Below are 17,356 nucleotides of genomic sequence, written 5' to 3' on the forward strand. Positions count from 1 at the left end.
TTTTTTTTTTTTAAGATTTTATTTATTTATCTGACAAAGAGAGAGACAGCGAGAGAGCGAGAGCACACACAGGGGGAGGGGCAGAGGGAGAGGGAGAAGCAGGCTTCCTGCCGAGCGGGAAGCCCGATGTAGGGCTCCATCACAGGACCCCGGGATCATGACCTGAGCCGAAGGCAGACGCTTAACGACTGAGCCTCCCAGGCGTCCTTAAAAGACATTCTAACTGCAAAAATAGTGTAGTAATTACAGGAGTAAATGGAGAGTCAAATTTTTCCTAAAACATCATCATTTTTAAATTGCCTATGTGCAGGAGTGTGTTAAGATCGTGAAGTTATGGGGCTCCTGGGTGGCTCAGATGGTTAAGCATCTGCCTTCGGCTCAGGTCATGATCCCAGGGTCCTGGGATCGAGTCCCACATCCGGCTCCCTGCTCGGCGGAGAGCCTGCTTCTCTCTCTCCCTCTGCAACTCCCCCTGCTCATGCTCTCTCTCTCTCTGTATCTCTCTGTCTCAAATGAATAAATAAAAAAAAATCTTTAAAAAAAAAAAGATCGTGAAGTTATTTATGGTATTTTCCCCCTTCTTTCTAGTGCCTAAATATTCTATAATAGAATTATACTATATTAATAATTACAAAATCATAATGAGAACCAAAACCAAAATGTAACCACTGTGATTAGGATTCTCAGTTTCTCAAGTAGGCGTTCACCTCGAGCGGGGGGAGACATCAAAGGCAGAAAAGTTTAAGGGTCTTTCCTATCTGCAAGCTTTTCAGAGTAAATTTGAAAGTGCTAGCAAACTGCAGACTTATCTAGGATCAGGGGAGGAAGTGGCCAAATGCTTTGACTGACTAATGTAGAGAGAAATAACTGGTGATGGAGTGGGGAACAGAATGGAGTGAGGAAGTAAAATGGTGGCTCAGCCAAGTTCAGAGGGTCCCGCACATGGTCTTCCTTTTAACTACAGTTCACATGTGGGAAGAAGTGTGTACAGTGCTAGGCCTTACCCCTTCCCCTGTTCTTGATCCCGGGGACCACACACATGATTGAAGTTTTCATTGAGGAATTAAGGCCTCCAAAGAAAATTTAACTTGCAGTAACTGAAGGTTGGCTCTTGGCTTAGAAATCCCTGGCTCCGAGAAAGACCTACCTACTATGCCCTTTCTTCATTACACTACTGAACTAGCTCCCGAGCTCCATGTTACAGATGTGGCTACTGAGACTTAGTGAGATTAAGTAAATTTCCCAGAATATGGAGTGGTATATAGTAAGGTTGTTAATATTAAGTTCAGAACTGGCTCTTTTTACATGTAACTCCATTGATTGTTGAGGGGGAGAGGGGGAATGCACACTCTCTGTAGGGATATTGGAGTGTGTGTGTATGTGTGTGTATGAGTGTGTGTGTCTAAGAGGGAGGTTGAAATATGCAAAGAAATCTTCTTTAAGGTGGAGGACATTCAGAGCAGTGGGGGGTGAGGTGTTTATATTCCATTTATCAGATGGGGGATATGGGTTAAGTCTCTATGGCCACACGTTCCTGCTCTGGCCCATTGGTGCTTTATATTTAATATAATCTTGCAATGAAATTATTCTCAGTTCTTTGTCATCTGGAACTTCACTATTTCTCACAAGTAGCCACTATTTTTCTTCTGTATTTAACGTCGTAGTCTATGATCTGAATGTTTGTGTCCCCCACCAAATTCATGTGTTGAAATCCTAACCCCCAAAGGTGATAGTATTAGTAGATGGGGCCTTTGTGGGGTGATCAGTCCATGATGATGGAGTCCTTATGGATGGGATTATTGCTCTTATAAAAGCACAAAGCTCCCTAGCCCCTTCTGCCATGTGAGGATACAAAGAGAACTCTGTGGCCCAGAAGAAAGGCCCTCACCCAACCCTGCTGGCACCCTGATCTCAGACTTCCTGCCTCCACAACTGTGTGCAAGAAATTTCTGTTGTTCGTAAGCTACCCAGTCTGTGGTGTTTTCTTATAGCAACCCAAATAGACTAAGACGCAGAAGGGAAAAAGGCATTCATGATATAAAATGGAAAATAATGCAATATAAGATTTTATATATATTATAATCTCGATTTTATTAAAATTTTTTTACTAGTTCATGTTAGTACCAGAAGCAGTGCACTGTAGTTGGAGACAGCAAGGGCTTGCAATCAGAAAAACTAAGGTGTGAGTATGATCTCTGCTACTCACTAGCTATATAAATTCAGCAAGTCTTATCTGCAAAATGGAGGGGGGTGGGGAAAAGAATTACATTTATTTTAGGGAAGCTGAATTAAATTAGCACTAATTCAAGTAAAATACTTGACACATGGAAAGCACTCAATAAATGATTTGATTACTATTTTGAGGAGGGAGTATAACGAGCCAGCTTCATGGTTGTATGACTGTGTAGTCACGTAGGATATAGAGCAATTGCCTGCCTGGTCCTTGGAAGGGCTCTGTACCTTGCTTGAATGCTCAGCTGTTGCCACCTTAAAATTCGTAATAACTTTTGAACAAGGGGATCTACATTTTCATTTTGCAATGGGCCCTGCAAATTATGTAGCTGGCTCAGGGAAAAGGCACACACACACACATGTGTGCACGTGCGCATGTGCGCACACACACAGAAGAGATTGAAAAGCAACAAAGCAGAATGTTAATAGTGTTTATTTTGAGTGATTTTACAGGTTCTTTTCATTTCATCCTTTATTCTTCTGTATATTCTACATTTTTCATACTTTAATCAGAAAAAAAGTGAATACATGTTCCTTTAGAAACTTCTCCCCATTTTGCAGATGAGTGAAACCAGGGTAACAGATAGGAAATGAGTCACCAAAGATCACAAAGCGGTCGATGTCGCATTACGACCAGGGCTCAGGAAACTGCACTTCCAGTTCTGCACCCCACTGACGTGGGTCTGAGTTACCCAAAGTTTTTCTTTTTTTTTTTTTTTTTTTTTTAATTTTTTTATTTTTTTAAAGATTTATTTATTTATTTGAGAGAGAGAGAGCATGAGAGGGGGAGAGTCAGAGGGAGAAGCAGACCCCCCGCCGAGCAGGGAGCCCGATGTGGGACTCGATCCCAGGACTCCAGGATCATGACCCGAGCCGAAGGCAGTCGCTTAACCAGCTGAGCCACCCAGGCGCCCACCCAAAGTTTTTCTAACAAGAATCTCTTTGGGCGTCTGGGAACCCAGCAACAAGCACACTCTGCAGAGAGGGGGCCCCCTCCGAAGCCCGGGGTCACCCACTCTGTGCTCATCTGCACGGGCTGACCTCTATGGGAGGTTCAGAAGTAGAAACCCCCATCCCTGTTCTCAAAGGGCTTATAGACTAGCTGTATAGGAAATAGTGGTATCAATACACTTGTGCGAACTCCAAATGTAAGAAGTGGTGGGGGCGGGGCAGGAACTGGCTGTCAGAGGAGAAACAGATCATTTCGCACAAAATCTTTTCAGTAGGGCTATTTGTTCGCAAAGCAAACATGAGGCGTGCTGGAGTTTTGCTCCTTTTGATTTCCCCCAGCTACTCTCTGCAGGGGTTTCCAAAGGCGAACAGTGTGAGAAGAGGATCTAAATGCACAGGATAATTCGGTTCATGTGTTTCATAGTTCACGGAATTAAAGGTCTCTTTGACAAACTCCCACTGAAAAGGACTCTTCATGTCCCCTTCACAGTAGCTCAAGCGACAGCTCACCCTGCACGTTGAGCTGATTTTTCCCTTCTGCGCTTTCTCTTGCCCTTCTGCTTCTCCCAATCAGAGCCTTTTTGTTCTGCGGCCCACCTTGAGGCTTCTGTGAACATCCATGCGTTTTATCCCCACTTCACCTATCCCTTCCTCCTCCAAGAACCAGACTTAGCATTTAAGTTCCTCTCAGCAGCACAGAACATCTTCATAGCTGAATGCCATTTACCAACCTCTAGAACTCACCTCTGGCAGAATTATGTAGTCCCAGACTAGAGGTTCTGGGCTGAGATAAAGGAAGTCAAGAGAAAGACTCAGAAGTGTCATTCAGCCAGGCTTATAATGACGATATTCATAGGAAATTTAATATTAGCTCCATTTTTTAAAAAAAATTTTCTTTTTAAGTAATCTCTCCATCCAACGTGGGGCTCAAACTCACAACTCCAAGATCAAGAGTCGCATACTATACCAACTAAGCCAGCCAGGCACCCCGATATTAGCTTCATTTAATGAGTGCTTCTTACTCTGCGCCAGACAAGCAATTTGCTTTACATCCATGATTTGATTTATTTTACTCCTCACATGATCTTTATTTATTTATTTATTTATTTTAAGATTTTATTTATTTATTTGACAGACAGACAGACACAGCGAGAGAGGGGACACAAGCAGGGGGAGTGGGAGAGGGAGAAGCAGGCTTCCCGCGGAGCAGGGAGCCCGATGCGGGGCTCGATCCCAGGACCCTGGGATCATGACCTGAGCCGAAGGCAGACGCTTAATGACTGAACCACCCAGGTGCCCTCCTCACATGATCTTTATAAATGAGATACTTAAGATCCCCGTTTTTACAGGGGGAAAGGAGGCCAAGTGACTTGCTCAAAAACACAGCTCGTCAAAAGCCATAGAGCAAATCCTAATGTACACTCTGGACTTGGGGTGATTGTGATGTATCCATGTAAGTTGCTGAATTATAACAAACGTACCATTCTGGGCCCCCACGTTGATAGTGGGGGAAACTGTGCGTGTGGAGGGGCATGGGGCATTTGGGCACTCTCTGTATTATCTCAATTTTGCTGTGAACCTAAAACTCCTCTATAAAATAAAGTCTATATTATAAAACGCACACAACTAGTAAATAGCAAGGCTGGGGGTAAAAACTAGATCTGTCTCCTTGGGTTGATGATGAATTTCTGTCATCAACAACCTACTCAGCCCCACGGCATAGGCAGCAATAGCAATAGGGTGTGCACATGCGTGCGTGCGAGTGACATCTATTGTACATCCCACTGGTGTATCTCTGTGGGGGGCAGGGTTGGGGGTGTGTGTTAAGTAGTACCATGTGGAGGAAAAAGAAAGGATTGGAAAGAAGAAATCTTGAATTGAGTCTTCACTCCATCACGTGGTGGCTGAGTGATCTTGGGCAAGTCACTTTGGTTTTAGTTTCGTCAATTGTAAATTGCAACTGGGTCATTGTGAGGGATAAATGAAATCAAATACATACAGAGTTCCTTGAAATTCTAAGCCACTATTCCCATGTTAGTTGTCATTCACACACTCACACACTCACATGTACGGACCGCTGTGATTAAAAGGGTAACCAAGAAATTCAGTTTCTATTTCTCTAATTTCACCTTCACCACTAAGCTGCCTCTGTCATCAGTCAGATGAAGTGCTGGGACTGCGACCTCCATCTCAGGGGGTTTGTTCCGTCTCTGAGCTCTGATTTTCACACCACTCAGAATCCCACTGCTGTGCGCCTGAGCCTCCTGCCCCCGCCCTCTCCCCCAGTCTTCAGAGCTGTATGCCGTCCTCGTGCCCCTTCCCCCATGGCACCTTCCAGCCTTCATCCTCCCCACACACCCAAGCCAAAGTCCTTTGTGCTCTTGGGAAATGGCGCAACAGCGACTCTCACTTCGTAGAACACTGTCGGCTGAAAAGGCCCCATGGGCCAGCATCCCATCTGCTGCTGGGGTAAGTGGCCATAATTTTGACGGTGCTTCTTAAATCTTCTTCCTATTCTTTTATTTTTTTAATATGTCATTTCATGTGACTTATGAATGCCTAGCCCTAATACACCCAAAGGCCTTTAGAGGCTTATAAACTATGCCACCTGCCCAAGAATACCAGTGGTGCCCAAGAGGTCCCTTAAGGGATAACTTGAGAAATAGTGGGTGGGACAAAAGTGAATATGACTCCAGGATCTGAGCAGCTTCACTTTAACCTGCCCTTTTTTTTTTTTAGGGGTGGGGAGGAGTAGAGGGAGAGAGAGAATCTTAGGCAGACTCCACACTTGATCTCACAGCACTGAGATCATGACCTGAGCCGAAATTGAGAGTTGGACGCTTAAACGACTGAGCCACCTAGGCACCCCTAACTTGCTTTATATTAACTTCTGCATAAGATTTCATTTTAAAAAATGAAAAAAGGGTTCCTCGCTTTAAAAAGTTTGAAAACCATCGGTGTCTCTCTCCTGTTACTAAGCAGAGATCAGCTAATACCCTCCCTTAAGCCACCAAGAAAGTGCCGGGCGCCTTTTAACTTCATCACAGAGGTGAGAGGTGGCCAGTGTTCCATATCAACACGAAGAGGCTCCGTTCTTAATCATTCATCGAAGAGTGAGTCACAGTTAAAATCCCCCTACCCTGAATGCTAAAGAACAAAGGGAAATTTTACTCACCACAACCAAGAGCATCCCCGGGGCTTGTGGGGGCATTCCCATGAGACCTGTGTGTCCTGAGTTCCTATTTATGTCAAATCAAGCTTTTGCTTAATGAGCATCTATCAAGAGATGAGTGGCCAGAATGGGAGCATTAAATATGTTATGGCCAGTGTTAAGCAATGTGTTAAATATACCATATTTTGGCCTCGAGCTCCATTGTCCAATATGGGAGCTGTTAGCTATTTAAATGTAAATCTATTAAAATTAAATGAAAGTTAAACTTTAGATCTTCAGCCACACCACCACATTTCACGTGCTCCATACGTACATATGGTTGGCGGCTTCCAGGCTGAACAGTGAAGGTGAAAATGTTCTTAACATTTGGGTCATAGCAGAAAGTTCCAGTAGGCAGGGCTAACATCACCCAATCTAATTCTGAATTACCATTTGGCCAACCTGGGCCCCTCATCAATCCCTGAACTGGTATCTCCCCAAAAGCTTCCCTTTCCATCCATCCTGGCCCTAGGGTTTCTGGAGCTGAGTCTGGAAGTGGGTGAATGACTGTGTGAATGAGCATAAAGGATTTTGTAAGCATATTCTGAAGTGTGCCTTTAGTCTCACTTCTGTATTTTGTTTGTTCTATGCCCTGCCTGGTCTCATTAGCAGAGGTAACAGACAGGGATCATTTTTCCTAATAGTTTTCTTTTCTTTTTTTCCTAATAATTTTCTAATTATATAAGTACTCCATTAGTGATCTTTAACTTTTACATATCAAAATTCAGACCAGGATCTGAGATGTTACATTGTCGCGCAGGAAGTGACTAATAGTGTTAATAGAAACAGACACTAGAAACAGACTTTTAAGAGCTAAAGGCATCTTAGGACGCATCTTTTTTGACAGCTTCACTTTTCACAGAGGAGAATATAAGACCCAGAGAAGTTGAGTGACTTGCCTAAGAACACACAGTACCTCAGAGCACACAGAGGAACCTATGTCACCTGGTTTTCACCCTGGGGTTTTCCTCACTGTTCACCATTGAGGATCTTCTTATTGCTGGTGTCTTCAGTACACTGCCACTCTTTGCTCCCCCTACCTAGCAAGACACCCCTAGGGTCTCACTGTAGGCCACGCATTCCATGACTACTTTCTGAGTCGCTCTGCTCTGAGTGTTTATGCCTCTATCACTTCAAGCATATTCTAAAAAATATCCTCCCCAAGAGGCCGCTTCCCTAAAAATGTCCCCTGGGCTTCACACTGCAAAAGTCACCCTAGCAGTAAAGAACAAGAGAAACCTTTCCTATCGAGATTGGGTAACGTCCAGGTAGGGAGAGTTTCAGTACCACAGCCAAATGTCAGAGCACACTTCACAAAGGTTAACTTTCCATGCCTGTGTCTCAGAAGGGTAGGCATTTTGTGATTTTTATATCCCCATAGTTAGTGTTTAACATACTATCCTTACAGTAGTGGCTCAGCTGTGACCTCTCAAGTGGGAATCAGGTTTAAAAGACATGGTCTGAAAGACTGGACATGGTTGTGATAATTAGACCTCCAGATTCTCTTTCTGTTTATATTCTAGAACAGAAGTCAGCAGACTATGACCTGTGGGGCCAAATCTGGTCCACTATCTGTTTTTGTAAATAAACTTTTATTGGAACACGGCCATACTCATTTGTTTATATACTGTCTATGGCTGCTTTCATGCTACAATAGCAGAGCTGAGAAGTTGCAACAGAAACCATTTGGCCACTAAGGCTAAAAAATATTTGCTCTCTGTCCCTTTTCAGAAAAACATATTTGCTGACCCCTCCTCCAGAGTCACAGTAGATAAACCACTTTCCAAATCGAAATTTCCTTCCAAACGATGCTTATGAGGTAGGGAAAGGTCCAAATCTGGAAAGGTCTTACCAAACCCAAACCAAGCTGTTTCCTTTTAAAATCAATAGGAAATTGGGGCGTGGGGGTGGGATGGGACTATGTTCAGATGCTTTTCTGTTTGGTTTTCTTGTTCTGATTTCCTCTCTATTTAGCCAGATGCATCCCTATTATCTAAAGGATGATTGAGATTATCACAACAGGAACGCAAAGAGAAAGAAAGAGTTGGTATTTTGCTTCTGACATCCAAAATGAGGTTTTCCAGCAAGATGATATTTTGGTTGTGTTTTGTCAAGAATGAGAATTTTGTCAGGTTTTGCTGAGAATGGGGATTTTCTAAATTTCTTTATTTCCTCTTAGAATTATTACCATAACGTTCCATATAAGGCATGTCCCAACCAAACAGGAAGAGGAAGAAGACAAAGCCCGCCTTTTCTGATTCTGGATTATGGGAATTATGGGAAGAACTAAAGTAGAGAAAGAGAAAGCGCGTATTCAGACATGTGTCTCAGTCTCTCTTCTCTGAGCCAAAATCCTGGATAAGAGCATGGACTCTGAATCCTAATTACCTGGGTTTGAATCTCGGTTCAACCTCAGGCAACTTAACCTCTTCGTGCTACTGTTTCCTCATCTATAAAACAGGGGTAATAATATTACCTATCTTGCAGAATTGTTATGGGAACTAAGTAAGTGATGTGTGTTAAAGTGCTTAGAATAGCATTTACCACATGCTGTAGTTTTGGGGGATGGGAGTGACGGCTATTACCCGTAGATCTTTGAAGGAATGCTGACAAGAGAGTTGGCTCCGTCTGTCACTCCTGTTTTGGAGTCTAGAAAGAGATCACCTTAAAGGCTACCCTTGCACTAGCTGGAACAGCCACATCAAAGCAAATTCTTTACCAGAAATGGGGCTGAGCTTGCCTCTCTCCAGTGTCAGTCAGCAGCTCTCTGTTCCCGTGTACCTAAGGGAGAAGAGCTGTAGCCCAGTGTCTGGTAGGAGAGTTTAGAGGGGATCGTTGTAGAGGGGTGGGCCACTGAGCTGGTACCACAGGGACGGGAACACATATGAGTCTTAGCATGTCTCAGGATGGTCCACATCTCGGGAGCTGAGATAGGGCCAAGTCAACAAGGGAGCCCACAGGGTCCTGATGAGCAGAGAGAGAATGGATCATGAGTTATCCTGGCCACAGACATCAGCCACCAACAGGAGTGGGAGGCCCAGGAACAGGCCCAGGAACAGTCTCTCCCCAGCAGTCACCAGCTCAGGGGGCAGCTCAGCCCCACCCAGCAGCTCCATCGCAGAAATTAGCAGAGGCTCCAGGGTACATCGAAAAGCCATCACCCCTCCACCTCCAAGTCTATATAAACCATACCCCTGTTCCACACACCCTAGATGCCTTCTTTGGGGGAGAGGAGTGGAAATTGGAAAGGCTAAGCATTCTCTCTAAACTGGACTGTTTACCGTTTAAATTAAATCCAACTGTGTTTATTAGACTAGACTGAAATGTGATCCTCATCCCGTTGACCAACCCTCCCACTCACCACATGTCTAGCAGTGCGGGGACATTACATCATTTAATAGAAACAAAGAATTGCCCCCCCCAAAACACACACCTTGGGCAGCACATTTAAGTGTGGTGAGAGTAAATTTGTGACTCTGCTACTCTCCTCGCTCCCTTGAAACTCTGAATTGGATTATTCCCATTTAACACTGTCCCCATCCTGCGCACTCGCAGACATACCCACGCCCACACGAACACAAGCCGGTGTCTAAAACTAACTTCAGGGACCAGCCAGAAGAGTTTTAGGCTCTAAGGTAAACAAGAGAAAGAAAACCTTTCCAAAAAAAGACTCACTCCTGGTAGCTTTATTTTAAAAGTAGGGAAGAATGCAACGGCTTGCATAAACAGAATTTGAAGGTATAACTTTTTCCTACTCTCTTTCTGTTCAATCAAGGGAGAAAATGAGGACATCAAGTAACCCGTCAATGAATGTGTATTGCTTACTCTATAGAATAAGGCTTATGCTTCAGAGCCTATTAAGTCAACTACAATTTTTTTTTTTTTTAACTTTCAGGGATAAGGGGAACAAGAGGAAGAAGTCTCTAAGCCTCAGTCTTGGGAATATGCTGTAGTCCACCCAGCCTTGGAGACTGGCAACCTTATTCAGCTCCACCAGTGTGAAGTCAGACAGCATCCTCAGGCTGTTTTTCAATTTCCTTGATAAATCCACAGGGTTTCTATGCCATTAAGTAAAACTACTAACTCAAAGCAGGCTGAGTGACCTCGGCTGGCCCCTCTGGGGTTGGAGGGGCAGTGGCGCCACTAAAGGAGACAATGTTGTCACTACCAACTCAAAAGGCCACCTATCAATGTATCCCATGCCACCCCCAGGAGTGCACATGTGTGCACGCGCGCACACACACACACGCACACGAGCACACAAGTGTATGCATGTGTACGCTTCCCGCAGGGGCTGAGGCCGGGACAGGCATCCCACATCCGACGGATGAATAGCAGGTCTGTCCCGCCCGCTGTGTGCTCTCTCCCACCCAAAGAAAGCAGTCGAGACTCAGACAGCAAAGCCGGGAGCAGCCCACGCAGTCTTTTAGCAGCACTGGTGCGTGTGAAGGCACTTGAGGGCAGCAAGATGGAATCAGAAAGAGAAATCATCGACCTCCAAGTAAGTTCTCTCTGGGAGAGAGCAAGGAGAGGGTGGAGATGGGGAGCAGCGGTAACGCTGAAGGAAGGAAGGATTAGCATTTTGGTCACTTGATATTCTCCCCCTACCCCCCCCTTTCTTTCTTTCTTACTCACCCCCTTCTCCAAATGTTCCCTAGGCTTTGTCTCTTTATTCTCTTTCCGTTTCCCTGTCTGGTTCTTTGCTTGTTTTGAAATATGTGAGAAAGGGATTGTTTAAATCCCTCTTGGCCTCTGCTTCCTCTTGTCAGTCAAAGAGCTAATTAGATTCGCGTTACCAGAAGATGATTTCACATTCGGCACAGATCTTTCCTCCAAACCCCAGCACAGTAGAGACTTATTTGAGAGCTGCCGGGCGGTTCTCTGGAGACAAGGAAAGATAGGAGTTTTAGAGTTAAGAAGAGAGGCAGCTGGCCAACTTTGCGTTTTACAGGTTGGAAAAAACTGGAACCACTCCTCCGCTCTCTCCACAAAGCTCTGCTGTGTAGGACAGAGTGTCTTACTCGGCCAGGGCAAAAAAAGGGAAGCCAGTATAATCGGCTAGGAGGAGGCAGAGATGTGTGTCCCTGGCCACCTGGGACAGGCTGGGAGGGCATCAGATGTTCCGATCCATCATTGTAGGGGAAGGCAATGGGTGGTTGTGGTGTGAGGAGAGCCAGGTCCCTGGAACTGGCATTCCCTGACTCTGTCTAGTGGATGAAGTCAACCCTTCTGTGGGGATCATAGAAGTTGTATGGTAAAGTTTCATAGAGTTGGACAATTACAGAGTGGAGAAGGACTTCTGAGACCAAGGTTTTTGATCATGGCATCTGTCCTTCAGGCAAAAGCTTCAACAACACCCTGGTGTATGCTTCAGGTGGAAAAGGAGCTGCTGTGTGTGTTGGGCAGGGTGATGCGGGCCTGGCAGAGCCTCCGCCCCCAGCCCCACCACCCCTGAGACAAGACCAGGGAAGTCCTAAGATCACCCGGAGTACTGTGTCAAAACCATTGGTCCAGCACAACAGCAACACAGGGTCGTTTTCCCTGATTGTCATATAGCCCCAAACGTGGTCCCAACTCAGGGCTTGCTGATCCTGCTGCCCGGAATACTCTTTTCCTTGGCTGGCTCCTTCTAGTACATTCAGATCCCAGCTCAAATGTTACTGCCTCAGGGAGACCTTCCCTTCACCCTCTGTAGAGGAACCCTCCTTTCAATTTGTCTTTATCATTTGCTTTGTTTCTTCCATAGCCCTGCTCACTATTTGAAGTTACATTGTTTGATTACTTATCCAATCTCATCAATCTCAGAACAGAAATGCGATTAGAGCAGGACCTCCTCTGTTTTTTCCATTGCTGTATCCCTAGTGCCCAGGGCGATGCTTGGTACACAGTAGTTGCTCAGACAATAAGTGTAAGTGGTTGACTTAAGGAAACCATGAGTTAGAGGGGATCCCCTGACTCAGAACCTCAACCCAGGTCTTCTGACCCTGGGGTGTATTTTTTTTTTTTTTAAGATTTTATTTATTTATTTGAGAGAAAGAGAGTGTGTGAGCGCACAAGCAGGGTGAGGGGCCGAGGGAGAGGGAGAAGCAGATTCCCCACTGAGCGGGGAGCCTGATGCCAGCTTGGGCTTGCTCCACAATCCCAAGGTCATGACCTGGGCCGAAGTCAGATGCTTAACTGACTGAACCACCCAGGCGCCCCCCTGGGGTGTATTTTCTTTTTATTTCCTCTAGTTCTTGCCTCCACTGGATCCTTAGTAGCTAAGGAAACAGTATTGCTCATTTTCAGTCTCTGAAGAACAAGTTTCTTATGCTCTGATGAGTTAAACAATCCCGAGCTATGGGCTAAGGACTCTACATTTGAAAGAACGATTCAGAAAGAAAGAGATAGGCAGACCTAAGGAAGAGAAAATTACTGGCCAGGCCTTGATAAATATCTCTATTTCTAGCAGGTAACTGAAGTGTTAGGGTGCCCTTCTCTTCTTTGCTAGAGTTATGCTCTCTTCTCCTATTACACTCTTTTATTATATTCTGGTATCTTATTCCCACCTTCCTTTGGTCATTTATTTCTTTGGTTGGCCAGAAGGTCATCCATGAGTTTCCACATCTTCCTGTCCAGCTCTCTGGATCCGATTAGGTCTTGGACCCTTTTCAGGAACAGTCACTGCGATCTTCTGGGAAGAAGGCAAGTGAGGATTAAGGAGAGGCGGCAGTACCTGTCCCCTGGTAGTATGATTTTACCCTCTCCTCACGTGGCAACTACCACAGGAAATCCAGAGGAAACACATATATAAAGACCCTAGAATATTATGTACAGAGTAAGTACTAGTCCCTCTGTTTCTGAGAAATGTTTTCCAGGGATGGTAAAGATATATTGACTGTAGCTAAGCCATTTCATTAACAGATATTTACTAATCAATGACTCTCTATTTCCCTCTGTGCTTGCTAGGTATGGAAAAGTGTTCTTATTTTATGAGGTCATTATGGTGGGTTGAATTCTGCTTGAGCTAAATAGTGTTACTCTGTTTTAAAGCCCTGAGACTAATTCTTAAACTTGCAAATGTATTATTTACCCCAGGAAAGACAGCTAGAAAGTATGTGAATGATTTATTGTTTTCCACCCTGAACACCTCAAAACCCAAGTCCAAATAATGATGGCACAGTATTTAAACCAGGGCAACTCTCTTTACCGTATAAATATCGATCTCCCCCTTATAATCCTGATCTTGGAGACTTCATTTATGTTCAGTATATAGATTAATTCCTATTCCTCACTATCCCATTACCAAAACAAACCAAACCAAAGGGAGAACAAATATTTATTGAGCTTCAACACTGTACGAAGCACCCAATAAACCGTGATACCTGACCTTTGAAAGCTTATAATTAAGTGGAAGAAATATACACAACTTTAATATAGAGAAACTGTTCAGATAAAACAGTATTTCCCAAAAATGTGGTACAATACCACCAATGGGTAGTAAAGGGACTACCACTGGCTGAGAATTTTTTATTGGAATGGCCATCTTTATAGTTTTAGTGTGTATTACAAAAAAGGTAACGAATTCATCAAACCTGTGATTTCAAAATTTTTATTGCTCAGGATGAGGCTAAAATAAGTGGCATGATAGGTTTTAAGACCTTATTCAGACCTTGTGAATGTCACGGGCACACCCTGAACATTTTAATAATTATATCTGTCTTAACTGTTCAGAAGTGTGGCTGGCCTGCATGGTATGAATCCCAGGTGTGTGTGTGTGTGTGTGCATATTGCCTCTTTCTTTTCATTGAAAGATTGCAAACAAGGTACAACTGACATTTGGGAAACTCTAATCTAAAAAAAAATAGCAATTGAACCCTTTATAATCAGTGCTGGAGGTGTTTCCGAGGTCCAAACCTGTGAGACTGGGATGGGTTCCTCTCCTTCCTCACCCTGAGGCTGTGGCATCCAAACTTCTGCCCTCTCTCTACCCTGAGTGTCAGCCCCGCCAGGGGGCTAAGGTGGCTCCTCTTCTAGGCTCTATACTTGACTAGCTTTCCATCTTTCCCCCACTCCCAGAGTCTGGATGTATAAAGGGTGGAAGACAATTGCTTTCTTCCCCTTCAACCAGTGTTGCAAGCCCACCCCAAAGTACAGAGTTCAAGCCACTCTCCTTGCTCCTTCCCAAAATGGAGCTCTTCTTCTGCTGACAGATTTACCTAAGTAGATGCAGTCCGCTGGCCCCTTTCTTCCACCTGTGCTGGATATTGAGGGTCACATGAAGATGGTCAAAGATGGTCTCTTAGGAGGGGAACGAAGACTTGTACACACTGAATGCAAATTCAAGGTAGAAAGGGTTAAGTACAGCAAGAGACAGAATGCAATGGGAGTGGAGGTAAAAATTACTTATGAGTAGAAGGAGGGTGATAGAAAAAGTACTCTGGAGGTATTTCCAAATGGAAATTCCAGAAAACAGTTTGGTAGTGTATATCAAGAGACTTAAAAATGACCCAGAATGGGGCACCTGTCTGGCTCAGTTGGTGGAGCATGTGACTCTTGATCTCGGGGTTGTGAGTTCAAGCCCCGCGTCAGGTGTAGAGATTACTTAAAAAAATACAATCTTTAAAAAAGAAAAATGACCCAGTAATCCCACTTCTAGAATGGGCCTAGTAATCAGACATGTGTTCAGATATATAAGGATGTTCACTGAAATATTGTTTATAGCAAAAAGGAGTATCCAACAATGAGGGAATGATTAAATAAATTTTGGTACATCTGTAAGTGGATATCATGAAATAATTTTTTCCAGTGTTTGGCAATAATATTTAAAGGAATACCAAAATGCTAATCATATGTAAATCAAAAAAGTAGGATACAGAAGTGTATAAACCTTTTATCCCAATTTCCTTTAAAAATCATATAGAGTAAATAATGTTCAGGAAAACTAGTCACAAGAAATACACCAGAATGTTAATACTGGTTATTTTTGGGTTATAAATGACTTACTTTCTTCTTTTACTTCACTTTTATTTTTACTTTTTTTTCCTTTACACATTTGCACCAACGTATATATTTAGAATAGGAAAAAAACCCTGTAGTTTAAAAAAGAAAATTAGAGAAGCAGATGTGCCTACATGCAAATGAGTAAATCTGTGAATATGAGCAGATATATACACACATATATTTATTCCCGACTCTGATTACCATAGAAAATAAACAGCTGACTAGTCTTTTGTGTAAGTAGGCATCTCTTTGTAAGTGGCCATCCCTCCTTTTAAAAGTTTTACATAGTATCTCCACTCTTGTTTTTTATGTCTCAGTATGCTTCAAGAACAGACTTTAGGAATGTGAAATCCAGGGACAAACCTGCAGACCACTGAATTTCTATGCAGCCCCTTCAGAGGGACAACATCAGATACAAGTAGGAGGGGGTGAGGTGGTTGCATCCTGATTTAAGTAGATCTTATACCTGACAACTGCAGTAACTTGTCCTTCTATCACCTAAAGAAAAATATAAAATCATTTGTATTCAGTAGAGAGACAGATACAAAGGTGATAGCTAGCTAGCTAGACAGATGACAGAAGGATTTGGGATGACTTCTTTTAGTCATCACTTAAACTTTGAATAAGACTTTGACCAGTAGAAGGTATTCCGGTGGTGAGAACAGCGACAACAAAGGCTGGAAGCAGAGCATCACAGGGTGTATTTGGGGAAGAACGAGTAGTCCAATTTGTTTAGGCTCTATGGTGAATGGGGGAAAAACAGTGGGAAATATGATTATAAAGGTAGGTTGGAACCAGATCATGATGGACGGTGAAGGCCACGTTACTCTCCTCAAGGATGAGCTGACCGGTGACTCTGGTGACTGATGTTCTTTGCTCCGCCAAAGCACCTGAGCTTGTAGGTGGGGATCCTGGAAAGGGGTGGGCAAGGAAAAGGAATGAGGCTATGCCTCCCAAGACCTAAGGTCCCTCCCAGAGTTGAGTTTCTTCCTATATGGGACCTGGAGGGGCCATTAGTCTAGTAGACCAAAGGCCTTGTTTTATGGAAGAAAAAACCGAGTCCGGAGTCGTGATGTTTAACTAGGTCTTAGAATCCTCACATACAATCTGCTCAAAGTCAGCCATGACATTGGGCAGAGTATCCAATGGACAACAAAATACTCAATATATACCATATTTGTTGACTAATTCATAATTCAGTTTGCCATGCACAATGAGAGGCTCTTCCAAATACATGATGGAATCTAATCCTCCTAACAACCATCCAGTGGTCCTTACTCCACCTTTAATGGAAGAGGAAATGAAGCTCAGAAAGGTCAAGTACAAGATAGCAGAGCAAGAAAGTGGCAGGGCGAGGACTCAAACCTAGTTTTTCCATTTGCTATACTCTAGCTCAGTGGTTTTCTTTTCTTTCTTTCTTTTTTTTTTTTGAATTCTTGAATCTTTATTTTTTTTAAAATTCAATTAGACAACATAGATGTAGTGTTCAGTGATTCATCAGTTGCGTATAACACCCAGTGCTCATCACATCATGTGCCCTCCTTCATGCCCATCACCCTCCGTGGTTTTCAAATATGGTCGCTGGAGCAGCAGTATCCCATCACATGGGAACTGGTTAGAAATGCAAATTCTCAGTTCCCACTCCGGACCTATTAAATCAGGAACCCTGGCGACCGGGCCCCAGCAATCTGTATTTTAACCAGTCCCTTGGTAATTTTGATACACTCTGAAGTTTCAGAATCACTGCCCAGATACATTGCTGATTGGGTGTGGGGGGGTTGGGATGGAGGCTCCAAGCCTGGGCCTCCTTCCTCCCAGGCAATCCTAGATAAGCCAGCGGGTAGCACTTGTGCTGGACCTGGAGTAAAGGCAGGGATCAGAATCAGGCAGGGTTGCCGGCAAAGCAAGAGGCCCAGGCTGGATGGGATGCCAGGCAAGAGGAGCTCCCTGTCACTTTCTGAGAGCACAAAGGATCTGAGT

At 43.9% G+C, this 17,356-nt stretch overlaps 1 protein-coding gene across 1 annotated transcript in view; it reads left to right on the forward strand.

The window, feature by feature from the left end:
- Positions 1 to 10,699: 10,699 nt before the first annotated feature.
- Positions 10,700 to 17,356, forward strand: part of NINJ2 (ninjurin 2) — a 75,380-nt gene continuing 68,723 nt past the window's right edge. The window contains exon 1 of the mRNA XM_006736022.3: positions 10,700 to 10,895. Coding sequence (XP_006736085.2) covers positions 10,722 to 10,895 — 174 coding nt within the window. The 5' untranslated portion in view covers positions 10,700 to 10,721. The remainder of the gene's footprint in view (positions 10,896 to 17,356) is intronic.

Source organism: Leptonychotes weddellii, chromosome 5, assembly GCF_054177405.1.
Source record: "Leptonychotes weddellii isolate Sample4059 chromosome 5, ASM5417740v2, whole genome shotgun sequence".
NCBI lineage: Eukaryota > Metazoa > Chordata > Mammalia > Carnivora > Phocidae > Leptonychotes > Leptonychotes weddellii.